Source organism: Peromyscus maniculatus, chromosome 1 (genome assembly GCF_049852395.1).
Source record: "Peromyscus maniculatus bairdii isolate BWxNUB_F1_BW_parent chromosome 1, HU_Pman_BW_mat_3.1, whole genome shotgun sequence".
Lineage (NCBI taxonomy): Eukaryota > Metazoa > Chordata > Mammalia > Rodentia > Cricetidae > Peromyscus > Peromyscus maniculatus.
Window position 1 is genome coordinate 128,888,250 of NC_134852.1, and position 27,924 is coordinate 128,916,173.

Sequence of the window (27,924 nt, forward strand, 5' to 3'; positions counted from 1 at the left end):
GTTACCCCAGCAGCTAGTGTCACCTCTCGCTGAGATGTTGTTGGTCATCTGCAAGGTTCAGTGTTCACACACCTCTGATCACGCAGCTCATGTTATCTTCATGTTCTCATCATTGTTGAAAATGACTGGGAATCACTGATGCTGCAATGTACTAACTTATAAGAATGAAGGGACTGTTTCCATCAGCGGTCACTGACTTAAGAGCACCCTGCAGTCTATGTTCAACCGTGATGAAAAGCAACAGTTGTGAAAGTAAGCAGTGCTGCTGCTGTTGGGAGAGTGCTTGTCCAGTGTCTTAGTCAGGGTTTCTATTGCTGCAATGAAACACCATGACCCAGAAGCAAGTTGGGGAGGAAAGACTTTGTTCAGCTTACTTCTGTATCACTGATCATCCAAGGAAGTCAGGAGAGGAACTCAAACAAGGTGGGAACCTCGAGGCAGGAGCTGGTACAGAGGCCACAGAGGAGTGCTGCTTACTGGCTTGCTCCCCATGGCTTGCTCGTCCTGCTTTCTTATTGAACCCAGGACCACCAGCCCAGGGATGGCACCACCCACAATGAGCTAGGCCCTCTCCATCAATCACTAAGAAAATGCTGGATCTTATGTAGGCATTTTCTCGATTGAGATTTCTGCCTTTCAGATAACTAGCTTGTATCCAGTTGACATAAAACCAGCCAGCATACCTAGCATGCACTAAGCCCCAGGTTCCACCCCCAGCACCAATAATCGACGTAACATCAAGTTCCAAAACCTTGAAAAAACGAAGACCTTGGGATAGTGCAATCTCTTCTTTGATCACTCTGTAACAAGGGTAAGAATTGTCAGACCTGTCATATACCAGTTAAAAATAAGCTTAGGACTGTGGAGATGAAATGACTCAACAGTTAGGTGCATTGGTCTTCCAGAGGACCCAGTTTGGTCCCCAGCACCTACTTGGTGGCCTCACAATTGTCCAACTCCAGTCTCAGGGGATCCTATATCCTCTCTGGCCTCCACAGGCACCAGGTTCATGTGCAGAGACATACATGCTGGAAAAACACCCATACATATAAATTAAGAATCTGGGAGCGATCTAAGTAGGTAAAATGCTTGCTGCCCGAGTACGAAGACTTTCCTAGCACCTATGTCAAAGTCTGGCAAACAGGCTGTGCACCTGCAACCCTAGCACCTGTGTGTGGGGTTGGGGTGGGAGTGGGGGGGTGGGGGGGTATGGACAGGCAGATTCCTAGGGCTTGCTGGCCAGCCAACCAGTCACACAGCTCCAGATTCAATGAGATAAACCCTGTCTCAAAACGTAAGTTGGAGAGCAATAGAGGAAAACACCAGATACAGACCTCTGGCCTCCACGTACACAAACATGAGCAATTGCACTTGCACATATGTGTACACACACACACACACACACACACACACACACACACACACACACACACTCTTAGAAGCTAAGTGCCATGGCTCATGCCAACAATCCCAGCACCTAGGAGGCTAAGGCAGAGGGTCACTGAATTCACGTTAAGCCAGGGCTGCAGGATGAGACCAGTTTCAACAACAATGCAAACAAATGAATTAAAGAATAAAATGCTGCCTTTTAAACTTGGTTTTCTTCACTCAGTGCTTCTCCATGGCCCTCAATTCTCCAGTTTCTTTAAAAATTTTTTTTTTTAGAATTATGTTTTTGATACGAATGAATGTTTTGCCTGTGTGTGTCTCTATACCACATGCAGCTGGTGCCTGTGGAGGCCAGAAGAGGACATCAGATCTGGGACTGGAGTTACCGATGGCGTGAACCACCATGTGAGTGCTGGGAATCCAATCTGGGTCCTCTGGAAGAGCAGCAAGAGCTCTTAATAGATGAGGCATTTCTCCAGCCCAGATTCTGCAGTTTCTGGACAGGTTGGCAGCTCTTGCTACAGAGAGAAGGCCCTGAGAACAAAGGCCGACCTTTGCCTGCCTCCTTAATCCTGGCTTCTGAGAGGCGACCCCAGACGGGTTTTATGATAACCCCCTTTGACCTTACCATCGCAGTACCTCAGTTTCACAGAGGAAGAAATTGGGACTCTGCAAAACTCAGTTGTAGCTGAAGTATATTCAGTTGCCTTTTCCAGAACTCATAAGATCGTGTTCAGGCCTCTCCTTCAGGAAATGCACTTGGGAGTAGAACCGGGAAGGTATGAGGAGTCTGGTAATTTCCCCAGTCTAAAACCCATTCTTATTAGAGTTAACTGAGAATACCAGCACTCACTAGTTTTGAACTCTAGTTTTCCAAAAACAAGTGATTAAAGATAGATACTCCAGAGGTTTCTATTAAGAAGAGAGAGTGCAAAGAGCATTGAATACAATTAAGAGTTATCACAATATCGTAATTCATCCATTAAAAAAAAAAAAAAAAAGGAAACACAAAACAGGACCGCCAAAATTCTGTGGTCAACATTTCTTGCTTATATTCGGACGCATGTTGTCAGCTGTGGGAAAAGAATGCCCAAAGTGCCTCACCCCCACGAAGCATGGAGAGAACCCAAGCCAAAGGATGAAATAATTCACTACTGAATTTCTTGTGATCTGTCCCTCAGCAGGCATGGATGTGTACACACTTACTTCTCACTAGAGGGCGCAGGCGGCCCAAGCAGCCAGTAGCAGTCGTGCCTCTTACGGTCCTGGCGGGTCAGTGGGATGGCTCAGAGGGTAAGGGCGTCTAGCGCCAAGCCTGATGACCTGAGTTCGAGTGAAGGAAGGACCAAAACCTGACCGTTAAACCCTGACCTCCAACGTGCACCGTGGCACATCTACGTACACATACATGTGATTTAAGCCAGGCGAGTTGATGCAGGCCTTTAGTTCCATTTTGGGGGCAGAGGCAAGTGGGTCCCTGTTAACAAAATAGAACACCAACACAAATCAAGCAGGATGACGGAGCTAGGGTTTGTGAGGGGACTGCCCTGCGCAAACGCGGAGGAACGGAACCCAGAGGAAGTTGCCCATCACAATCATGGCGGATGACGGAACTCAGGATCCTCAGAGCGGAAACTGCCCTTCACAATAATGGCGGCCGGGGCGGGGCCGAGCCTCTTCGGACATGAGAAAAGGGGCTGGCCCCGGAGAACAAGCGATCATGTGACTGGGAAGATGGCTGTCTTTCCCTGGTAAGGAAGAGCCGGCGAGTGGGCTTTGGGGAGGGGCCGCCCTAGCGGGTCTCTGCGTGGGTGGGCAGTCATCCCTGTTGGAAGTCAGTGATCTCCATCCCTGCCCGGGTTGTCAGGACTGCGGAAGAGCAGAGCCGCTGACAGTCCACTGCTCCTCCCCGCGATTCCGCCTCATGCCTGCTCGGTCCCAGGCTTCTGCTTCCCTAGGAGAAGTTGGCACGTCCTGGGGCTTCTGGGGAAGGGGATGAACTCGCTCCGGGTCGGCCCCCAGGAGACACGGTCGTTTGTTTCCTGAGCTCCTCAGCGCACTTAAAGTAGATTTTCCCATCTGTAAAGTGGGGCCATTCACTCTACTATGTGCAGAACCCTCGGACGTGCTTCAGAGCGGTCAGTATAATTGAACACAGAAGAAGGGTGTCCAAAGGAAGTTTTGGACAAGCCCAAAGGAGGGAGCAGTCAGTCAGCCCCACTGGCAGCTTAGGAAGACGCAAAGAAGAGCCTCCAACTGGGTCTTGCAGGATGAATAGGAACTCACCAAGCAGGAAGGAATAGCGTGTGCCAAAGTACGGGGGCTTTTTTTGGGCTTAGAAGTGAGGTGATCTTCAGGTAGCAGGTGATTTGCGTCAATAAAGAGCCCACACAAGATATGCTGATGGTAACGAGGTTCAGGATTGGAGACCTGTACATCTCAGGGGCTACTCTTCCGGCTTTCCTCTTCAGATGATGGCAGGTAGCTTACAGTGCTTGAGTTATGAGCATGAAAGTGGCAGCCCTAGGCCTTGAGCACGATCGACATCAACCCCCTGCTTTATGTTGGCCTGGCCTCATTCCCTCCTGCAGAGTTTTAAGAGCCCCCTTCAGCACACAGCACAGCAGCGTGGGTGCTGTGGCGCTCTTAGATCACTCCCCGGGGCTTCTGTCACTGTGCATGCTGGTTTGGTCAAATGGCCCTTTTGAGAACGGGGGGGGGGGGGGCAGCAAGTGAGAAACATCCGGTTTCAGTGAACTCCCCTGGAATTTGTAATGAAAGACTCCAGGAAGATGCTCTTAGCACCTCTGCCCACTACGGTTCTACCTTTGACGGTTCTCTTGATAAAGTACCGAGAGGGGCCACAGCTCTGCTCGTGTCTAGGGTCTTTGTAGTCTTCCCACTCTGGCAGGCACTAAACATTTCTCTGTGTGGTAGTGCTCACTCATCTTTCAGTTTTGCCCACTGACTTCGTGGTCCTTAGTGAAAGAGAATTGTGTCCATCTTCCTGGTGATTGTAGGCCCACAGTGGATCCTATGGATGGATGAGGGAATTGATGAGGCCCATGGGAAGTGTGCTTCTGCTTTGAGGGTCCCATTTGTCAAAGGGTGTGCTGAGTGCTCAGCATGCAGCCTCTCATTTAATGCTCCCAAGTCTAGTTTTGATTTGAGAACATGGAATAAGCGTTGACCAGAGGTCATGAAGCCTGCTGGGTGACTTCTAGGGACTTGGTGGCCAAAGAGTTCCTGACCTCTTGGAGTTTGCTCTTTCCCCAGAAGAGGGAGAGTGGAGGAGGGGATTGGCCCGTGTAAGCACGAGAACCCGTTTCTGGAGTGTAGGAATGGGGGTGCGCATACCTTTGTGAGAGAAAAAGTCTGACTTAAGGCGGTGTGTGTGGTGGTGGCAGCGGTGGGGGCGCCCCAGCACAGCGGAGGAGTTTGCTGTAGGAGAGGGGAGGGACTGGCCGCACAGACAGTGAGTGGGACAGAACAGCAAAGACCTGCCATCAGCAGGTCGCAAGTGGCTAAGAGGAAACTGTGGGCAAAGCCACCCGAGAGGTTCTCCCCGGAGTGAGGCCTAGTGATCCAATGTGTGTGCTGGGGGGACTCTGAAGAGAGATTTCCCTCCTCCCCATTGGGATGGCTTCCAGGCCTTTTCTCCAAGCCGCTCCTGGGTTAATGTCCTCCCCCCTCTGCCCTGGCTCCTCACCCTCCTCACCCTGCTCACCGATCCTTCCTCTTCTTAACTCTGAGCTGGTGAAGCTATTCGTATCATTTCCTTTGCTCTAGTTGTCTTTTGCAGTTGCACAGCCTGGGCGTTTTCTTGCTTCTCTGGCACTTATTCTTCTGGGGCACCTCCCCCAAGCCCTCACTGTGGACCCTGCGCCCTGCTGTGTCTGTCCCCTTGACTGTCTGTCCAGCTCCAGGAGGTCCCCTGCGCCCTGCTGTGATTTTCTAGCTGCAGGAGGTCTCTTGATCCCTGCTGGGTCTGTCCAGCTCCGGAAGGTTTGCTCTAGACTCTGGCTGCCTGGCCTCCCAGCAGCCTCCGCTAACACTGGGGAAACCGGCTGGGCTCTTGGTGAGCTCCTCTGTGCACTGGATCTGCCCTCACAGATCCAGGATTTGTTGGCCCAGTTTTTACCTTCAGACGGCTTGAACATTGTTCGTGTAGCTTAGTTGGTAGAGTGCTTACCTAGCACACAAAGTTTGGGGTTTCATCCTTAGCATGTTATAAACAGGAGGTGATGGGGCATGCCTGTAATTCCAAAGCTTGGGAGGTGGAGGTGTGAGGATCAGGAGGTTCAAGGTCATGCTCAACCGCCTAGTGAGTTTCAGGCTAGTCTGGGCTACACAGTGAACTCAAATCAATAATAAAATAATTTTCATGTTTTTATTTAGTGTTTTATGTTGTTCTAACTAGCAACATTCTATGCTCCAAATTGCTCCCTTGTCAGTGGGATCCAGCTAACAGTTTTAGGTCTCGGTCACCCACTGGTGTCACCTTTCTGATTCACCAAATGTGTTTCTGTTCACAGGCACTCCCGGAACAGGAACTACAAGGCGGAGCTGGCGTCTAGCAGGTTGGAGACAGTGCCTCTGGAGTGTGGGGACTACCACCCGCTGAAGCCCATCACTGTGAGTTGTGTGCAGGCTCCCTGCATCAGGGCCCAGTGCCTTGGTCTAGTGGTAACTGCTTTCGCGTGTTCGAATCAACCCACCTTCATGTCCTTGAAGTTGCTGTGGGAAAAAGGCCAGGACCCCTGGTTTAGATGCTTCCTGATCTTTCTGTTGGGACAAAGAGTCACTCTGGCCACCAGGGGGTGTGGGGGTCGTGGGGTGGAGCTGTCTTGAAGAGCATCTTAGACTCTTCAGTTCAAACAAATGAAAGCAGGCAAGAGGCCTGCCGGTCCCTCTCTGTTATGTGAGTACTCTTATTAACAGGTGCAGCTGCCCCTTGTCCTTCGGTGTCCTGGAAAGATTGGCTTCAGGTACCCCACAGATACCCAAACCCTCCCCATTGCAAGGCCCTGATATCAAATTTCTGTATAAGCTACATACACCCTCCTAGGTGTTTTTTGTCACATGTGGACCAGGTTTGGTGGTCCACACCTGACATCCTCACACTCAGGAGGTGAGCAGGAGGAGCGAGAGGTCAAGGTCATCTTGGCTCCATGAAGCTATCTCAAAATAAATCCAATGCTTGTATTACTCACAGTACCCAGTCAAGAGCCGTCCACTGGAGCTCAGGAAATGACAGTCTATACTGGTCAGCTCAGATGCAGTTTTAGGCTTTTGATGGTTCTGGGCTTTGAACCCAGGACCTTATAGATGCTAGTCAGGTGCTCTACCTCTGAGCCATACCCCAAGACAAGTGCAGAGATTTTTACTGAATATTCAGTCATGGAACATTGGACACTGGGTGGTAGTCACATCGTGGTTTGTGATCCTACCTAGACATTGCTGCCAGGCAGATGGCATGGTGGCCTTGTTAGAAAGCCTATTCCCAGGGCTGGAGAGATGGCTCAGCAGTGAGGCCCTTGCTGCTCTAGCAGGAATCAGGTTCGGTATCCCGAGCAAACCGAAAGCAGCCCTGTGGTGCCGCTCCAGCTGCACAGCAAGCATTCGGCTAGTCTGGCCTACCCAGTGAGGTTCTGTCTTAAGACGAGCGAACAAACCAAACCAAAGAACACTTAAACTCACCACCACAATGGAGAAGACGTCTTTTCTGTAGTCTCAGTCTGCCACTGGCTATGGGGTGGGTCTACACATTGAGCAGTTTCTGCTCTCCTGCCTCCAATGGGTGACCTTTCATCCAATTCTGACAGCGTTCCAGACAGGAAAAGCCAGTGCATAACACTTCTGTGACCTCACCTACCAGATAACAGCAAGCCGTTCTTCAGCAGACACCAGCTTTGGGGGGCGCTTTGAGTCCGACTCTACTTAAAGATTGCTAGCACCAGACCCCACGCCAGTTACTAGGGCCAAATCTGGGTTGTGCCCTGGGCCCCTGACCTCTATAAAGGTCCTGCCATCTTTCCTTGGGTTCCATTAATTTGCTGAGGCAGTGTGCAGAGCTCAGGGAAGCCCTCCTGGTCAGGACAGTATGGAGAACCTGATGGCCAGCTGGAGGCAGGGTGTTCCAGGAGACACGTGGGGGAAGACCCAGAGCTTCTCTGCCTCCTAGGCATGACCCCCCTGCCGCCTCCATTGTTTATCATCCTTGTTCATCGTCACAGATATTCCTCAAGTGCCTTCAGTGAGGTGTTTCATGTAGGAGGAGACACTCAGTGGTCGAGTTGATTATTTTGAACTTTGTTGCTGGCTCTGTCCTCCCTGGAGGGTGGGAATGAGGCCTGAAGTCATCCCTAGCTCCTAGGCATGACTTGCCTTCCTGAGGACCAGCTGCCCTGAGGGAGATTCTGTGTCATGTCAATTGGTCACAGAACGTAAGCATTCCCTCTGCCCCAGTGACTGGTCGTTCCGGCTTCCACAGGAAGACAGAGTGACCTGGTTGACTGTCACCTGGTGCAGGTTCCAGGTGACCTCCACTGTACAACTTTCTTCACAGGTCACTGAGTCAAAGACAAAGAAGGTGAGCCGGAAAGGAAGCACTTCATCCACATCCTCCTCCTCTTCCAGCTCCGTGGTCGACCCTCTGAGCAGCGTCTTAGATGGCACTGACCCCCTGTCCATGTTTGCAGCCACCTCAGACCCTGCAGCCACAGCAACAGCCACAGTAAGTCCGACTGCCTGGCCAGCAGCAGGTCTCTGGGTGTCAGTCAGGTCCTTACCTGCAGGGATGGCGGTTTGAAAGTTCATGAAGAATGCCTTGGGGCATTCTGGTTGTGACAGTTGAGGGCATCCTCATACCTGTGTTCTAAGTGATGATTAAATGTGTTGACGGAGAGAGGCTGGGGGAGATCTGTGAGGTCTCTATATCTTTACTTGTTAATTAAATACATTTTTTGTTTTTGTTTTTTGTTTTCTGTTTTTTGAGACAGGGTTTCTCTGTGTAGCTTTGTGCCTTTCCTGGAACTTACTCTGTAGCCCAGCCTGGCCTCGAACTCACAGAAATTCACCTGCCTCTGCCTCCCAAGTGCTCGGATTAAAGGTGCGTGCCACCACCACGCGGCTTAAATTAATTTTTTTTTTAAAGACAGTGTTTCATGTCATGCACACTGGCCTGGGTGAGAATGACCTTCAACGTCTCTTCCTCCTGTCTCTACCTCCAAAAGGCTGGGTTTACTAGTATGAGGCTCCACTCCCAGTTTGTTCAGTACTAGAGATTGAAGCCAGGGCTCTGTGCAGTCTACCAGCCGAGCACACTCCAATATCCCCAGCCTCCCTTCATTTAAAATATATATATATATTTTGACTTGACAGTATGTCTTAGAGAACTGTGCATATTGTGGCCTTGTTAGTTTGTATGGCTGCATTATATTCTGATTTCTTTGTTGGTTTCCATGGCGCTTAGGGTGTTTGCTGGTTTTGATGGCACACCATGTCTTTTAAATATATACCTCTTGGTGCCTGTGTGCAGGGGTCTGCACAGGGGAGCTCCCCACTGGATGAAGGCAGTGGACATGCGCTGTTCTGAGTGCTGCCCCTGAGCCATCCTCTGAAGGGCCTCAGTGGTCTGTATTCCTGCCAACAGTGCTGAGTCTCACCTGTTTCCCTGATTGGCTATTAACAGTTACTTTAATTTTCTGCTATTTGGACTGTTGGAAATTTTTTTTTCAGTATGCTTTACAATTGATTTATTTATTTTATTGTATGTGTGATTGTTTTGCCTGTGTGTGTATTTACCCACTGCATGTGTGCCCGCAGAGGTCAGAGGAAGGCATTATCTACTGGAATTGAGGTACAGATGGTTATGAGCTACCATGTTGGTGTTCTGTAAGAGCAGTGGGTGCTCTTCCCCCAGAGTAATCTCTCCAGCCCCTGGGGCGCTTTTTATTTCTGTGTTTCAATTTAAAAAGTTTATCTTGTATGTGTGTGCTTGTGGGATGCATTTGGATATGTGTTTACATGTGTATGGAGGATGTGTGTAAGTGCACACTTGCTTGTGTTTGGAGGTCAGAGGTCAACATCAGGTGTCTTTCTGGATTGTTCTCCACCTTACTTGTTGATATGTTGAGGAAGAGGCTCACACTTAAACCCAGAGCCCACAGATTGGCTAGTCTACCTTGCCGGATTGCCCAGGGCTCCCATCTTCACCTCTGCCTTGTAAGCATGAAGACCTGAATTTGATCCCAAGAACTTGTGTGAAGAACTTGCTAAGAGTGCTGGGAGAGGGGTCCCTGGGGGCTTGTCTGGCCAGTTAATTTGGCCCAATAGGTAAAGTTTAGGCCAGTGAGAGACCTTGCCTCAAAGATTGCCTGAGGAGTGACTTCTGAGGCTGATTTTTGGCCTGTACACACACACACACACACACACATGCACACATACACACACACGCACAACCAACCAATATTGTGGCCAAGTGGTGGCACACACTTTTAATCCCAGCAGTCGGGAGGCAGAGGCAGGTGGATTTCTGAGTTTGAGCCCAACCTGGTCTAGAGAGTGAGTTCCAGGACAACCAGGACTACACAGAGAAACCCTGTCTCAAAAGCCCCCCTCAAACACACACACACCAAAAGAGAAGAGAAAACAGTATTGCTGGGCCTGGAGTATAGCTGAGTGGTAAAGTGCTTGCCTAGCACACTCAGAGTTCTGAGAAACAAAATGAACAGTGTCAACAAACACTTCCGTCCTGAAGAGGTTTCCCTGCCTTCTCTAGGACAGCTCCAGAAAGAAACGTGATAAGGATGACAGCTCCTTTGTGGGACCTGATTTTGAGCCCTGGGCCAACAAACGGGGAGAGATCCTTGCCCGGTACACGACCACGGAGAAGCTGTCGATCGTGAGTACCTAGTGACATGTCAGGCTCAGTGGCCCAGCTCCAGACCCTGGAGCGTCCCCCTCTGTGTCAGTGTTGTTTGGGAGAGAAGCTAATTGGCTTCTAAGAAGTTGTGTGAAGAGTTAGGGGTGCAGCTAGTTCAGAAGAGGAATTGGCAGTGTGGGGCCCTCGGGAGGGTGAGTTAAGAGAGCACCCAGAGAGGAGGACAGGGTGTACTTCCCTCCTGGGTCCCTCTTAGAGCTGGAGGCTTGCTCTTGGAGTGGACAGTGGGTCAGGCAGTTGGCTTTTTCTGGGGCATATGTGAAGTAGAGGCCTTCCCTTTGCCCCAGGCAAGTTACTCCCATCAGGAGTACCTGCTCAGGTGAGCAGTGCCCACCCTGGGCAGTCAGTACTGTATTAGTTAAGGTCAGGCTCAGTGCTTATAAGCCAGATTCTCCCTTTGGACAGCAATAAGAACGTTCTGTCTCTCCTTACTCTGAGGACAGGTCCAGAGGTGGGGAGTCCAGGGCTGGACTTCAAGGTCCAGGTTCCAGGTCTTTTTGTCTCCTCTGCTATTTCTAGTGTCGCCTCATGTGTAAGTTGATAGAAGGAAAGTAGAAGAAAGATGTAGCCCCTCCCATTTAAGGAGGCCTGCTGGCAGTCCCCTGGGCACTCCAGTTCCTGTGGCTTTGGAGGGGGCCTTGGATAGATAGTACATAGCCGCAAGGGAGGCTGGCTGGGCAGAGTAGCTTCATGGCCATCTGACTGTTAGGGAGGTTCTACCCCAGCACTTCACTCTCCTTCCTCTCCACTGGGCACGCTGAACAGAATGACAGAACTGATTGGTTATTGAACACTTTTTTTTTCTATTTTCTTGAATGCATAGGTTAATTCAGAGAAGCTTTTCTCAGTCATCAGTACTTTTAACCCCTGGGGGTCATTTCATTTGGAAATGTCTAAAGTTATTTTTGGCTGTTAAAACTCTAGTGTGTGTTTGGCATGTTGTGGGCCGAGGCCAGAGAGACTGCAAAACTCCACAGTGCATAGGCTAGACCCCACAGAATGGAGCTATACAACCCATGAGGCAGGAGCATGACAGCTGAGAAACTCTGATTTAAGGATGCCCAAAATGGGTCTAGTACTCAGTGCTGCTAGCATATCAAAATTTTTGCTATTTGTTGGCTCACTTAGAGACCTTAAACATGAGTTGAAGTTCAAGTTTTAGGTAGTTTTTAGCAGCCTACAACTTCTATTTTTGAATATACACTCCACTGTTCATTTGCTCTGTGGGCAAACCATGGCCTTGTTGCCTTAGACTAAAAACAGCCTTGGAGTTAGAGAGACAGGGAAATACTTAAGAGTATTTGCTGCTTTTCCACAAGACCTGAGTTGAAGTCCAAGCATCTATGTCAGGCAGCTCACAACTGCCTGTAGCTCCAGCTCTAGAGGATCCCACACCTCTGACTCTGAGGGCATCAGCATTTACACGTACATAATCCCCAACCACAAAATGAAAATAATAATAAAAAATAGAAAAACCATTAATTTCATTATTGTTCTTTGTTCCTGCAGAATCTGTTTATGGGATCAGAAAAAGGTAAGATGAATGTTCTGATTGGCAAGTTTACCATGTATAACGGAATGAAGAGACCATTAGCTAATCTCTGTAGAGGGAGCAGTTTCAGGTTACAGCCATCTGGGAGGAGAGCCCTGTGGTTGATACACTCTGTACACACTTGTCAGCATCCATACTCAGACCCAGGCAAGGTCTTGCCATTTCCTTGGGTCTGAGGCACTGGGGTCCTTGACAGGGCCATACTCATACGTGAATGCTCATCTTACAGGGGTACACTCGCTCCCCACACTCCATCTTGTGCCCTACTGCTGTGAGCTGAGCTGCTTCCTCATGGTTCCCACATATATGAACTCAAGCCCTTTATAATCCTGAGCTGGAATAATCATCAGACATTTCTCCCTCTAGTTGGTTCTGTTGGGCATGTTGGTCACAGTGTAGTTCTTGGTAATTAAATAGTTTTGCCGTGATGTTAGCAGATAATAGACTCGCTACCAGTCTGTACCAGAACCAGGAAACCAGAGCCTGAGAGGAGAATCTGAGTAGCTGTGTATGTGAGCCAGTGTTCCGTTGCTGTGACAAAATACCCCAGACAATCACTGAAAAAGAGGAAAGGTTTTCCTTGGCTCACAGTTTCAGATATTTCAGTCCATGGATTCTTGGCCCTGTGGCTTCAGGCCCATGCTGGCACAGTCTAGAGTAGTGGGAACACATGCCAGAGGAGGCCTGGTCAACTTATGGGAAGCAGGAAACAGAAAGAGGAGGGGGCCAGGGTCCCCTTAAGAACACATTTTCAATGGCCTAACTTCCTAATGCTGGCTCGGTTCTGCTACCTCCCGGGGCACCGTGAGCTGGCAGCCAAGCCTTCATCACATGGGCCTTTGGGGGATATTCCAATTTCATCCTGTATTCATTTGGAAGGAAGAGCAAGGGCCAAGTCAGTCATGTGACCCTCAATCCCATCATGGGCAGCCCTTTGAAAATGAGGAGATGATTCTGAAGTTGGTGAGTTGGATAGCAGCAGTGGTCTGGATAGATCCTCTTGTCCTCTGTCTGGGCTGTGACTTCCAATCTATCATCTACATCCACTGGTCCTGCCAGTATTGGGGATTGTAAATCAAACATTTCCTGTCCTGACCACCTAGTCCCAAATAACTGACTCAGGGGCTGAATATGAATTATAAATGCTTGGTCAGTAGCTCAGGCTTGTGACTAGCTAATGCTTACATTTTAAGCTGACTCATATTCCTTATTTATGCTCTGCCATGTGGCAGTACCTTTATTAGCATGGCATGTTCATCTCCTGCTCCTTCTGTGTCTGGCTGTTGACTCCTAACTCCGCCCTTCTCCTTCCCATCATCCTTAGTTTGGTCACCCCACCTATACTTCCTGCCTGGCTACTGGCCATTCATAATTTTTTTAAACCAATTCAAGTGACAAATCTTTAGTGTCCAAGAGGATTATTCCACAGCAGGGGATGGTGTTGACAGCTGCTGGCTGAAAACAGCTAGGCCTGTTTGCTTTGGAAGGGAGGGACCTTTGGCATGTTTTTCCCGCTCCGGGCAGATGAAGAAGTGGGCTGTCGTGTTAGTGTAAGGGCTTGGTAATGTTATGCATGGCAGAGTTTTGGCATTGTTCCTTTAGTAACAAGCAAACAGTGGGCGTGATTAATAAATACTATACGTGAAGTTCACCTTTCTGGGACTACCCACTTTGCTTCTGGAGGCACCTGCTGGTGAGAAAAGCTTCTGCTAGAACTTAAGCTGTGAGGAAGCTGAAGCCTCTTTCACCATCTCAGTGTTCTGAGGTGAATTTGTTTCCTGGCGTGTTCATGGTGACATAAGAAGATGCCTTTCATACTGGGTATGGGTGTAAGAGAAAACTGTAGCTGGAAGTTTTCCTGTGTTCCACCCGGCCCTGAGGTCCTACAGCCACTTACAAAACAATCACTTAGAGGCTTATTATTAATTGCCAACTGTATGGCCTATTGCAGGCTTCTTGCTTGCTAGCTCTTTTATCTTAAATTAACACATTTCTATTAATCTATGTGTTGCCACGTGGCTGTGACGTTACTGGTCTGCTGGCATCTTGTTGCTTTTTGGGCAGCGGGCTGGCGTCTCCTCTTACTCTTCTTTCTTCTCCCGTCTCTTCAGTTCGAATGTTCCACCTAACCTTATTCTGCCTTGCCATTGGCCAAACAGCTTTATTTATCAACCAATCAGAGCAACACATAGTCACAGCGTACAGAAAGATATTCCACAGCAGAAAACTGCTTGTTGACCAATATCTCTCCCATGTAGGCAGAGCTGGAGCTGCGGCTTCTGCTATGTCAGAGAAGGTTCGGACGCGCCTGGAAGAGCTGGATGACTTTGAGGAGGTGAGCAGTCCACATACAGGGCACATCTACAGCCCCTCTGCCGAAGAATGCCAGACTGGGTGGCGGCTCATTGCGCTAGGCTTCCTGGGACCCTGATTTAGTTCAGGGAGAGATACTAAGGCATAATGGCCAGCCACAGGGGAACCTGAAGTGAGCTGGTTCTCCTGGAGGCCTCTTTTCACTTTGTGATGTGGGAGCAATCCCTCTGTCATCTGGGGGACTTTTCAGTAGTAACATCCAAATGGAGTTACCTCCAATGGAGCAGCTTTGTGTGGCTCAAAGATCAACCTTGAAACATTGCTTACACAGGGCTACTCTGCCTATTGGATGTGGCCCACAGGACCCCGTGATTGCTTGTGTATGCTTTTAAAAACTGGCTTATTGCTTTTAACAAGTCTCAGTTGTTCAATTTTACCAATAAGGACTCTGGAGTCAGATGTTGGGGTGAAAACCTGCTAGCTCAGCGAGGCAGAGAAAACACCCAGCTGACCTCCCTCCTCAGCCGATGTCCCAGCCTCTCTCTTCTCCTATACTGCCTTAAAACCTCCTCAAACTGAAAAGTCCCTCCCTCCTACTTCCTGTGTCTCTCTATCCATCCTCCTGACTCCCTCTTACTCTCTGGTTTTTTCCTGGGTTCACTTCCTGTCAACTGGCTTCTGGCTTCGCCTCTTGACCTATGGTTGACTTTATGTAATCCCTTTTAGAATATTCAAGCAGAAAACTCTTGGATTAAAGGTGTGTGCTAGGGCTGAGCCACACCACAACTAGAAACAGGTTTTTCCAGTAAATAATGCAATCTGGGGGGTCACAGTGTGATCAGATATCCTGTAACACTGGCTTGTTTTCCAACTCTTAAAATCTGGTAAGTTTAGAGCTGGGGAGAGGGCTCAGTCTGTCACGTGCTTGCTGTACAACATGAGGACCTGAGTTTGATTCCCAGCACCCATGTTAAGTGGCCTGGTGTGTTTGCATGCATGTATGTACATACACCTCTTATGTGCCAGGTGTCTGAAGCAGCCAGAAGAGGACATTGCATCCTCTGGACCTGGAGTTACAGCTGATTGTGACACCACTTGGGTGTGGGGAACTGAATCCAGGTTCTCTGTGAGTTTTCTTAACTGCTGAGCCATCTCTGTAGCCAAAATCTTTATGCCACAGCTTCTAGTACCAAGCCGGGCACACAGTAGATCCTCAGGATATAAGTCCCAGTATCCCAGCAGCAGCAGTGCTGGTAAGGATCATCATGGCTTCATCTGTGGCAGGCTGGGGGTGCAGATGCTGGACACTGAGTGGCAAAGCACAGCTGTTCTGTGTGGAGATGGTGGTCAGTCAAGGCTTTTCCTTTCCTCCTGTGCTCACTTTCTGCCTTCTGCCCACAGGGATCCCAGAAGGAGCTCTTGAACCTGACCCAGCAGGATTATGTGAACCGCATAGAGGAGCTCAACCAGTCCCTGAAGGATGCCTGGGCCTCGGATCAGAAAGTGAAGGCTCTGAAGATTGTCATCCAGGTCAGGCCGTGGGAGGATTTGTGGTTTTTCAGTTCTTAAATTTTCTTTTCTTTTCTTTTTAAGATTTTATTATTTATTTATGTATATGAGTGCTTTACCTGCATGTACAACTTTATGCCAGAAGAGGGCATCAGATCCCACTAGAGATGGTTGTGAGCCACCATGTGGTTGCTGGGAATTGAACTCAGGACCTCTGGAAGAACAGCCAGTGTTCTTAACCACTGAGCCATCACTCCAGCTCCCCAGTTCTTAAATTTTCAGTGTAAAACTCCACTTCCTTTGATTTTCAGAGTCTTCCCTCTCTCAGGGTCTTGCCCTGGTTCATCTCTTGTGTGTTCACAGACGTCCTTTGAAAAGCCATGATTGTGAATCTGTTTGTGAGATGACTGATCCTGGGACCACCATGTACAGCAGTGCAGGTTGTACATCCCATGACTTCAGGAACCTCTGTCACTCTAGACTACAGATTTAGTGATTCACCCAGCGCTGTGCAGGGACACAGGCCTTGGGACAACCGCTGTCATATTTGTGATTGTGCACACTGAGGTTTGAGTAACTGTCTTTTAGGTTGCCTTTGGAATCTTTGAGATTGATGTCCCTCTCATACACTTTAAAGATGTAGACATAAAGGAAAATGCTTTCATACTGTAAGAAGAAGTGTGTTCAGTAAATCATCTTCATGCATTAGTTGATCTGCTGCTGTCTCTTGGAGTCAGTCCTGTAAGGAAAAGGTTGTGTTTTTTTTTTAAAAGATTTATTTTTATTTATGCATATGTGTATGTACCATGTGTGTGTGGGTTCCCATAGAGGCCAGAAGAGGGAGTCAGGTCCCCAGTGCTGGAGTTCCAGGCAGTGTTGGCCATCTGTTGTTGGTGCTGGGACTGAACTCAGATCCTATGGAAGATCAGCAAGTGCTCTTAACCATAGAGCCATCTCTTCATCCCCAGGAAAAGGTTTTATTCTGCTCTTTTGCCCTGAAGATTCTCCTATCTTGGCAAAAAGTACTTTGGTCAGGCACTGGGTATGTGGCTCAGTTAGTAGAGTGCTTGCCTAGCATGCAGGAAGCCCTGGGTTTGATCCCCAGCACTGCACAAACCAGGTGTGGTGGCATGTAGCTGCAGTCTCAGGACCTAGGAGGTGGAGGTGGGAAGAGCAAGGTCATCCCCGCCTACATAGCCTGCTGAGGGATACCTGTCTCATGATAATGATGATGATGGTGGGAAGAGCAAGGTCATCCCTGCCTACATAGCCTGCTGAGGGACACCTGTCTCATGATGATGATAGTGGTGGTGGTGATTTCAATTAAAAAGAAAAACAAAACAAAACAAAACCGTAGAGCCAGTGAGGCCCTTGGAATTAACCTGAGTTGGATCCCCAGAACCCACAGTGGAAAGAAAGAGCTGAGCCCTACAGGTTGTTGTCTGACCTCTACGTATATACCATGGCACACAGTGGTCTGCCTCCCGCTCCATACGCTCAACATACATAAATACATGTACAAAAGTTAAGAAAATTGAAAGAAGTACTCAGGTCATGGTCAAAGAGAGAATTCACATGCACCATGTGACTGTTTTTGGAACAGCGTGTCCGAAACAGCCATTTCAATTCAGAGGGCCAGCCATCACTGTCACTTCTCATCATGGTAGAGGGACTTACTTGCTTTTCTCTCTGACTCTTGTGAGAGAGGTTGGAGCTAGGGCTGTGTGCATGTGGCTTTCAGAGTGTTTGAAGTTGAGTCTGTGTGCTGGAGGGTGGTCTTTCCTGGGCTTTCATGACTCAAGGAAAGCTGGGCCATTTCTCCCATGTCCTGATGTTTACAGAGTAAACACTCCCGGAGAAAGGGCCTCTCATCCTGCCTGCAAACCAGGGCATCTTCAAGTGCAGAGAGCTGCAGGTGTGTGCACTGCAGAGTGACCGCAGCCTGGAACTTGGGACTCCAGCAGAGGCCACTGGCTGGGGAAGGAGTCAAACAGTGTCTGGCCAAGCCTTAGCTGCTGGATCCTAGAGTTGTGAGTTGCAGACTTGTTTGTGTTGTTGCTCCAAGTTGCTCCAAGACTGCCCGTGGTCAGCTGGCTGGAGTGGACCATAGAGTTTTCTGGTGACTCAGGAGAAGATAGAGGGACACGGAAGGAATAAGGAGGGACTTAAAGAGAAGCTCTGGTGGGAACAGGGTCAGATAATCGATTCTCTGTCGCTCCTTGGATCTATCAGGTTTTACTATTCCCTAATATTTAACTCCCAAGCTTTATTTTTAATAAAACAGTGAAAGAAGTAGCAATAGTTCTACATGCTTTTGGAGGTTGCCCTAAGGGGATGATAAAGACATGGCGTATAGGGAAAGAAGCAAGGTCCCCTTGTGTGCTTTGCAACAGGCTTTCTTTTTCTTTTTCTCTTTCTTTTTCTTTTCTTTCTTTTTTCTTTTTTGTAGAGCACTTGTCTAGCTGGAGAATGGAGAACCTGGGCTCTGTCCCAGGACTGAAATTCCCCATCAAAGTAATTTTCAGCACATAATTACTACATGTTTAAGCCTAGAATTCAATGACTTTGAGCTTGGTATAGTGGTGTACACATTGATTCCCAGCACTGGGGAGGCTGGGTCTGGAGGATGACTAATTCAGTGTTAGTCCAGGCTACATCTCAAGACCCTATCTCCCCAAAGAGAAGAAATACAGTGACTTTTAGTATATTTATAGCTGTATAAGTATCCTACACAAACCAGATTTAGAATATCTTCATCGCCTTAACTCCCTGTCTGCAATCAGACCCCACCACCATACTCCTCCCAGAATGCCACAGCCTGTCTTCTGCCTCTTCACATGCCACCCCTGGGCATGCCACAGGATAGGCTCACTCTGTACATACTCTTTTGCATGTGGCTTCTCTAACCAGCTGAGTGTTTTTGTTTCATCTGTTGTGTTGTGTGTCGACGCCACGTTCCTCTGAATAGTATTCTGTGGCCTGTGTCACCACAGTTTGTATACCTGCAAATGGTTGATGATGCCCTGTGGGTTCCATCTTCTGGATAGTGCATATAAATCTGTGGATGTAATGTCATCTTGTCTTCTGGGTGGATTCCTGGGAGTGACCCTGCTGGGGTGGGTGTTGGGTTTCTGTTTCAATTGTTTAGAAACTACCAAACTGCTTTTGAAAATGGCTGTCCCGTTACGTTCCCACCAGCAGTGTTAAAGACACAGTCCCTCCATAGCCCTCCACACTGCCTAGTCCCCTGTGCATGTGCAAGTGTTGGTGTGTGTGCATCGGCACATATATGACAGTCAGAGACAGCCTTGGGTGTCAGTCCTCACTTTCTACTTAGTTTTTGACAAGGTCTCTTATTACCCTGGGTTCTGTATGCCAGGCTAGCTGGCCCAAGCCCTGGGGATTCCTTCTCTGCCTACAGTCTTTCTGTAGGAGCCCTCAGATTTAGGGGATTTGAGCTCAGGCTTTACCTGCTGAGCCACCTTCCCAGCAAACAGCTAGGATTATACTTCATTGAAAAGAAAACAGAATACCCACCATCACTTCAGTGGTTTTCTAGTAATGTTGATGAGTTTGACCTCAGTCTTAATAACTTGTCAGCAGCAGTCAGCTAGTGAATAGCCCTGTGTCTCAGTCTGTGCTGCTGGTGATGCTGAGCCTGGGAGCTGTGTGAGAGAGACCCTCATGTCCAAGCTGCACCCAGCCTGCTTTCATTGGCATCTCTGTGGACGAGGTGTGCTTAGGTCACTGAGCGTGCTGCAGGCTTGCCTTTTGGTGTAACAGCCTCACAGGGCCCTGGTTATAAGTACTGCTTCTTTGGTGTGTTGGCTGGAGAACGTGTTTGTGTGTGTGTGTGTGTGTGTGTGTGTGTGTGTGTGTGTGTGTGTGTGTGTGTGCGCGCGCGCGCGCGCGCGCCCGTGCATGTATGTTGTATACACATGTACGGGGGTACGTTGTGTGCATGTGGAAGCCAGACGTTGATGCTGGTTGGGTATCTTCCTCAGTTGCTTTCCCCCTCATTTTGAGAGACAGTCTCTCACTGAACCTTTATCTTTCATATTTAGCTCCTGGCTGGCTAGCAGGCTCTGCCCACCCAGTGCTGGGTTGCTGGTGCATGCCACCAGGCCTGGCTGTTCCAGGAGTGCTGGGGATCAAACCCAGGCCCTAATGCTTCCATGCCAAGCATTCTACTCACTGACTCATCTCCCAGCAGCTCCCTGGAGGGTCTGTGCTTTTAAAAAAATTATTTCTTGCCAGGTAGTGGTGGTGATGCACACCTTTAATCCCAGCAGTCTGGTGGCAGAGGCAGGTGGATCTCTGAGTTTGAGTCCAGCCTGGTCCACAGATCGAGTTCCAGGACAGCTAGAGCTACACAAAGAAACCCTGTCTCAAACAAAACAAAACAAAACAAGCCCAAGGGTTTTTTTTTATTCTTTGAAATTAATTGTATCATTTCCCCTCATCGTTTCCTCCCCCTAGACTTTCTCATATACCCCTCCTTGCTCCCTTTAAAATTTATGGTCTCTTATTTCATTAATTGTTGTTACATGCATATATGTATATGACTACATATCTATTCCTAGATATAACCTCCTCAGCCTGTATAAAGTAACTTCTGTGTGTGTTTTCAGGGCTGACCATTTGGCACTGGATAGCCAATTGCTGTGTCTTCCCCGGGGAAGACTGTGTCTCCCACTCTCACCATTGCTTGTGTAGGGTTGAGGCCCTGTGAGCGTTCCCCGTCCACGTTAGCATGTCCTGGTTCAGCTCATGGTTAGGCAGTCAGGCTGGTGAGACTATGGGCGTCCCTTGATAGTCTATATTCTTTTTTTTTTTTTTTTTTTGATTTTTCAAGACAGGGTTTCTCTGTGTAGCTTTGCGCCTGATAGTCTATATTCTTAACACCCTTCCCAGAGCACCCAGGTCTCACCAGAAAGGGCTTAGGAAATGGTACCATGACCTTTAAAACCATAATATCTTCAAAATGGTGTTCTACAAGGTAATTTTACATCAAAAGGTTATTATGACTTTAACTTGGGATTGAAAAAAATCTGGTTCCTGTCATCCTTTCTAAAACACATGTTCTGTGAAACCAGCTCGGGAGGGAGTCAGCCGGCACACAGCTGTCTGGGACGTCCCAGCTGGCCTGAATTTGGAGTCTTCTGTTGGACTTCTCGGTCTTGCCTGAGTTGAGGCCCCCTGCAAGGCAGTGATGGAGAAGTGGGGATGTCACTCCTGGGAACCATGGGGTGCGGACTGCAAACAGTCTCTGGGATTTGGGGTTGTTTGGGTTTGGGGTCCCCCTGCCCTGCTCTGAGCCCTAAAATTTCCCCCAAGTGATTGTTTAAGTTGGGAACTCATAAAGGACTGTGAGGATCACAAAGACAGCAGGAGCTGGAATCCTGTATACATCCAGATGCCACCCTGGGGTCAGGATCCTTGTTTTAACAGCTCACATCTCCGTGCCTTTGAACATCTGGGCTGGGAGAGGGTTTCCGCAGGTCAGGCACATTGTTTATGCATAGGCATGTTATGCACAGGAGAAACTTGGCCACTCTTACAGTTTAGATGCTGGAGGACGGAGCCAGAGTGGAAATACATACCCAGGGGCCTCAGCTTGCTGGATATGTCCTGACCACCACATGCATGCCCTGCTCACCAGAAATGCATGTTCATGGACCTTTCTTTGATGTCCAATTTACTAACTATTTATGAATATGTGGTAAGTGTGAACATTTGTGCAGGCATGGACACGGACACGCAGAAGCCCCAGGAGGACTCCAGGTGTCTTCCTCTGTCACTGTCTGTCTTACTATTATTATTTTTCAAGACAGGGTTTCTCATCTAGCCCTGGCAGTCCTGGAACTCGATTTGTAGACTAGGCTGGCCTCGAACTCAGAGATTCGCCTGCCTCTGCCAGTGCTGGTATTAAAGTGTGCTACCGCTTGAAGCTTCTATCTTATTTATTCATTTCTTTTTAGGGATCTTTCACTGAACCTGAAGCTCACAGCTTTGGCATTCTGGCTGGCAGTGAGCTGGCAGAATCTGTCTCCACTTCACAAAGCTGGGGCTGTAGACATGGGTGACCATGCCCGGTCATCTCTGTGGGTTTGGGAGATTTGTGCTCAGATTCTCAGGCTTGGACAGCAAGCCCTCCACCACTGTCATCCCTTGATGCCCTACATTGTTTTCAAGTCCTATTTATTGAGGACCAACCAGAGGGATGATAAGACACAGGAAAGCGCTTGGGTGCCTTACATTGGCTTTGAATTTGTAACAACTTCAGGGCATTGCATCTAATTCTTTAAAGTAGGAAGGCCAGTTCCAGGGGATCTGATGTCCTGACTGGCCTCCACAGACAACTGCACACATGTGCGTGTACACGCTCACCCAATTAAATTAAAAAGGAGCTGGAGAGATCGCTTACTGGTTAAGAGCACTGGCTGCTTTTCTGGAGGACCTAAGTTTGGTTCCCAGCACCCATGTCAGGCAGTTCGCACCCACCTGTATCTTCACTTCCAGGGGGATCTGTCACCCTCTTCTGGCCTCTTTAGGCACCTTTACATTTGTGGCATACACTCACACAGATGCACACATAAAATAAGCAGAAAGGCTTTTTTCTAGCTATAGCGGATGTCTTATCTCAGCCCTGTGGCTGCAGTCTTCTCAGTGTTGTGAGCATGTCAGTGGTCCTGTGATCTGCAGGAAAATGGGTACAGCCAGCATTGACAGTCACAGTTCCAGAGAAACACAGTCTCTGGAGGCTCGTCTTGATCCCTTTATGATAAGTTCAAGTGGAGTGTGTGTATGTATCGATCATCGGCATACCTTTAAGAAGTCATGGAGACTTGCTTGTGAGACCATTTCAAAAGACCTTGTGAGGATCCCTCCCATGGTGACATAAACCCACGGTAGCCAGGCTGGAAAGTTAGTATAGGGATTGGTCATGTGAGAGGACTTGGCTGGAGAGATGAAGCCTGGTCCTGGTTCAGCAGGTAAGGAGGATTCTTCCAGAAAAGTCTTCCTCAGTCTTGAACCTGTGGCTTTCTCAGAGCCAAGCTTTCCAGGGCATTCTATAGGAGGCCTTGTAAGCATTCTGGTTCTTTTTGTCAGAAGTGTAGTGGTAGGTCTGGGGAGGTGACTCACAGGGCCAGAGTGCTTGCTATGGCCAGGAGAGGACTTGAGTCCCCAGCATCCATGAGAAAAGCTAGACATGGCAGGGCTTGCCTGTGACCCTAGCATTGAGGGTTAGAGACAGGCAGATTCTGAGATTACTGGACAGCAAGCCAGCCAGCCTAGCTGAAACCAGTAGCTTCCGGCTCAGTGGGACACACTGTCTCAGGAGAATAAGGTGGAGAGCAATAGAGAAAGACACTTGACATCTTCCATAGACTTCCATATGCACCCATGGGTGTATGTCTGCAGGCACACACACATACCACATATGAACACACAAAGAAAAAGTACAAATGCGGCTGGAGAGATGGCTTAGCACTTAAGAGCACTGGCTGCTCTTCCAGAGCACTGGGGTTTGATTTCCAGCATCTACATGGTGGCTCACAACCATCTACAACTCCAATTCCAGGGGATCAGACACCCCTCTTCTGACCTCTGGCAGCACCCAGGCACAGGCATGGTGCATGTACACACATGCAGGCAAAACACCCGTGTACATAACATCTAATAAATAAAGGAAGAAAAGCATGATGCTTTTTCTCATCAATGTCCCAACTCCGCACTGGGAGAGGCTGACACAGGGGTTGGCACTCATTGGTATGTTTACTTGTTTATAGAGATCATTAGGTTTCCATACCCAGAGGTTCCCCACCAAGTCAGACGCACCAGAGTGAATGGCCTCTCTCTCCTGTTCTCTCTCTCTAGTGTTCAAAGCTGCTATCAGACACGAGCGTTATTCAGTTCTACCCAAGCAAATTTGTCCTCATCACCGACATCCTTGATACATTCGGTAAGTACCGTAGCCATCATGTATCTAGGAGATAGATTTGTTTTGTCCGAAAGTGGTTACAAGTGGTGCTTAGGTTGGGTTCTGTTGTGGCTGTAGGTTGATAATCATGAGGGAGACCAGACTGCTCTGTGATTTTTTTTTTCTCCTGTTTTTAAAGTCAGGTCAAAAGGTTTTATATATAGAATAGCATGTTATATATAGTGTATATATTTTATCTTAACAAAGTAGCAGGTTTTGTTTTTATTTTAATTGACACATGGTAATTATCTGTATTTAAAGGTCACAGTGTGGCAGTTCAGTCCAGGTGTACAGTGTGTACCACTCACAGTCCTCTGCATTAGCAGGTTGAAATATTTAGTAATTGCCGGGTCCCGTTTGTGTGCTGTGCCTTAGAAGTTATTCCTCCCAGCCCATTGCATGGAGCACTCTTGACTGAAACCCAGAATGTTCTCTTTTCTAATCTTCATATAGGCCAATAAAGTGATGAATGACGTAGGCAGGTCAGCAGCACATGCCCTGGCTAAGCTCAGCTCCATTGCCACCTCGAGGGCACCTGAAACTTGTACCTGTAGGGTCTGTGTGTTTGTCAGGATCCTGTTACGGCAGCCAAGTACTTAGGGTAGTCAGTTGCTAGGGAAGAGGGGCTTATTTGGGCTCAAAGTTCTGGAGTTTCCGTTTATGATTTGGGCCTGTGGCGGGCGGCAGGAATGTGTGACAGGCATATCCATTCATTCGTGGCTAAGAAGCAGAAGAGGAGCAAAGGGCTGGAGCCTCACACTGCCTTAAGGGCACTTGCTCTAGGTGGCTTTAATACTTGCCACTAGGCTCCACCTCTTAAAGGGACCTCGCCTCCCAAGAACACTGCTGGAGCCCACACCTTCCACTCATGGGCCTTGGAGAGACATTGAAGATCTGAACCATAGCAGAATCTCAGCCTCTCTTCCCAGCATGCTCCCTGCCCTCACGTGTGTCTGTCTCAGGAACTGGCACTGCCATACAGCCACGTTCCTCAGCGGCACACCTAGACATGTTCTTCTGCCTGTGTCCCTGAAGCTCTCCCCAGCTTGCCCATTCTCCTGTGTCTTCAGTCACCACAGCTCTGTCTTGCCTGGATGGCAGTCACAGTGCCTCTGAGGTCTTCCTGGATCAATTGTTGGGATTGTCGGCCCTGTATCATATACTTCATGCAGCAGACAGAGATCTTTTACAGCTTTGTGGAAAGTTCTGGATGAAGAAACTAATATGAAGGCGCAGGGGTCCTTGGCCTGGTGTGTAGCAGTGGGCAGTTGCACCAGAACAGTTTGCCTGAACCAGACAGCAGGGCTCCAGGCTGTGCATGCAGTGTGGAGGCACCCAAGGAACTCGTAGATGCTTCCTTCTGAGAGCTAGAGGTCAGACAGAGGCATTCACTTCTTACCAGAGAGGGGGCCATGGGCTTACAGCACAGAGGGCCTGTCTGTAACCCTTAAAGATCCGATGTGTAAGAAAACAGTGTCAGTCAGATAGCAAGTCTGTCCAGAAGACCAGTGACCTGAGTCCTCTCTAAAGCCAGTGACAACAAACCTTCCAGCCTCCTGAAGATCAGCAGCCTTCAGATGTAGCTGGACCTCGGAACTTGGTGTCATAGAGCTTGTGTGTTTTTCAGGTACTTTCTGTTGGCATGACTTCGTTCTCAAGATTCACACGGTGTTCCGTGTGTCCATCACCTTTCCTGCTGGTGGTTGCTGAGTGAGGAAAGGGCTCTTTTTTCCAAGCAGCCCCAAAAAGTCTTTGAATTCTACCTCACTGGGCTGGCTTGGTCATGTCGTGATATCTGGCAATGAGATGGGCCAACTTCCGAGCCTGGGTTGATCACCCACAAATGTGTGCTGCTGCTGCCCAAAGAAAGAGGAATGGGCTCTGGTCATGTTTGGCGCTTACAAGTCTCTAGCTTTTAAAAAGTGGAGCCCTGCCTTACCTGGATACAAAATCCCGAGTCCTGTGGTCGGTGTTGTCGTGTGCTGTTCAAACAAACCTGCGTCTTGGCTGTCAGTATGATCGACCGAGGGTTGGAGCATCTTGCAGTGCAGGACCACAGGGCACTTGGCCCAGGCATCTGGAGATGCATAGCCAGGGTAGAAGCAAGGCCTGCTTTGGTTGGCATCTCGGTAGAGACCACAGGCATAGGTTGGCTGCTGGTTTCCCAGGCTGCTTGCTGCTTCTTCAGACATTCAGTTTTCTACCTGGGAAATGGTGCCTAGGCGACCCCCTCACAGACTGTCTGGAGAGAGCTACCTGAGCGGGTGTGTAAGGAGCACAGCATTTTCCCTCTCCTAAAAGCTACCGGCAGGACTGTGGTAAATAATTATGGGTAGTGTCAGGCAGAGAGTTCATGATCAAAACATGTTCACTGTCACCACTGTGCTTTCCAGTCATGGTGTCTTTGAGGTGTCAGAAAGTGAGTCAGGAAAAGAACTAAAGTTTGGCGGAGGCAGCTTAGCGAGGGAGAGGTTTTTGTGTAAGCGTGAGGCCCTGAGTTCAAAGCCTCAGAATCTACATTGAAGGTGGTCATCTGTGTGTGCAGCTGCAAACCCATTGCTGTGGGAGGCAGAGTTAGAAAGATCACTGGAGCTTGGTGGCTTCCAGCCTGGCTTCAGGTTTGATGAGAGTCCCCGACTCCAAAGACTAAAGGCAGAGAGTGGTAGAGAACCCGAAAATTTTCCTCTGGACATTTGTTCATGGATATGCAATGCATTCATGGGCCACACATGCATACACACACTCAGATGCTCTCACACACATATGCATATTCACACAGAATGAACTCAGTCAAAGATTATTGTTTCTCGAAACAATGCCACTACCTGAACAAAGAAAGACAGTAGTTAACAGCGGTGTGAGGCTGGAATATGAAAAGCGGTTGTCTTTTCCGAAGGCTGTTTCTAGAGAGGTCGCAGGCTTTTGTGTAGGAAGTAAAGGAGTTTGCATTGTTCCTCAGTGTGTGCAGGGACAAGCAGTACCTCTGTCCAGTGTGACCTGATGGCAGGCATCCCTGTGTCAGGGAGGGAATCTCTATCTCTCTCTTCACAAGTGTGGCCCTGGGTTATGAAAGCAAAGGGTGCGAGTGGAGGGGGTATTGGGGGACACTGGCACTGGAGCCCATTCTCTGAGGCTTCCAGAGCTTGCAGTGCGTGTGTTGAGGGGGTTTACTGGGGGTTGGGGGTTCCAAGCTGGGCTTCTCACCTTGGCTGTACACTGATGTCCCCAGGTTCTTACAGTTATTCCCAGAGAGCTTAGCTGCACCCAGACCATTTCTGTGAGAGTCTCTGGGGATGGATAGAGACATCACATTGGATGGGGATTTTCAGGAGCCCTGGGTGCTCTGCCTGTGTGCTGGGTCTGAGAAGTATCAGTTTAGGGGACATGGGTCATTAGTCACCATTTCAAGATGTATTCTCAGTTAGTGTCTCTCATACCTGAGCATGTATAAGGAGTTCCCAGTGATGGGGTTCAAAGTCGACATTCTAGTCACATTCCCTAAATCTTTGTCTCTTGAAGCTCTGAGCTGGACCCAGGCCTGTGCATTCCCAGGGTCCTCAGGCAAGTAGTTAGTCTGCTTTGAGATGCTCCTGGGTGGGACCTCAGAGCCTGGCTGCAGCCCTACTGCATCCTGAGCCCGTCGTTTCTACATGGCACCCCTGGGTCATACGCTCTCTGACCAGATAGGAGCTGCAGCTCTCCCATCTCCTTCCATGTATGGGCAAAGTATGTTGTTCTTCACTACCCTGAATAATGGGGTCACTAAAAAAGAAAAGGAATACTTTTAAGCTGGAGGTGATTTAGAAGAGCTGTGACTTGTATTTCATGTACGTCAATAACATTTTCTCAACAGCATGCACAGGGTAAATAAAGCTGTTTGTATCAGCTTTGGAGTCTAGCCTGCCCACCTAGTTTTGAAAACTAGAGTATTTATTTATTTGTTCATTTTATCTGTAAGAGAGGCTCTTATGTAGTCCAGGCTGGCCTCAGATTCACGCTATAGCCGATAACCTTGAACTTCTGATCTTCCTGCCTCTACCTCCCAAGTGTTGAAACTGCAGGTGTGTGTGCACCAAGCACAGTTTATGCTGTGCTGGGGACTTGAACTCAGGGCTAGGGAAGACTTGCTCCCAGTGTGCTACAGTGGCAAAGTCAAGTAGTTGACATAGCAACTTGTGACCTATAAAACCTAAAATGTCATCCACCCAACAAATCCTGAGTACCACTACGCAC

At 48.7% G+C, this 27,924-nt stretch overlaps 1 protein-coding gene across 2 annotated transcripts in view; it reads left to right on the plus strand.

Annotated features, from left to right (window-relative positions):
* The first annotated feature begins 2,774 nt into the window (after window positions 1-2,774).
* The window catches only part of Vps35l (VPS35 endosomal protein sorting factor like), a 110,793-nt gene continuing 85,643 nt past the window's right edge, over window positions 2,775-27,924 (plus strand). The window contains exons 1-8 of one of the 2 annotated variants that reach the window (XM_006985693.4): window positions 2,775-3,140; window positions 5,925-6,024; window positions 7,958-8,125; window positions 10,172-10,294; window positions 11,843-11,867; window positions 14,144-14,220; window positions 15,600-15,728; window positions 23,589-23,673. In XM_006985693.4, the coding sequence (XP_006985755.1) occupies window positions 3,040-3,140; window positions 5,925-6,024; window positions 7,958-8,125; window positions 10,172-10,294; window positions 11,843-11,867; window positions 14,144-14,220; window positions 15,600-15,728; window positions 23,589-23,673 (808 nt within the window). In that variant the 5' untranslated portion in view covers window positions 2,775-3,039. Of the gene's footprint in view, window positions 3,141-3,178; window positions 3,528-5,924; window positions 6,025-7,957; window positions 8,126-10,171; window positions 10,295-11,842; window positions 11,868-14,143; window positions 14,221-15,599; window positions 15,729-23,588; window positions 23,674-27,924 lie in introns of those variants that run through there. The other variant, XM_042282476.2, reaches the window with a different exon arrangement.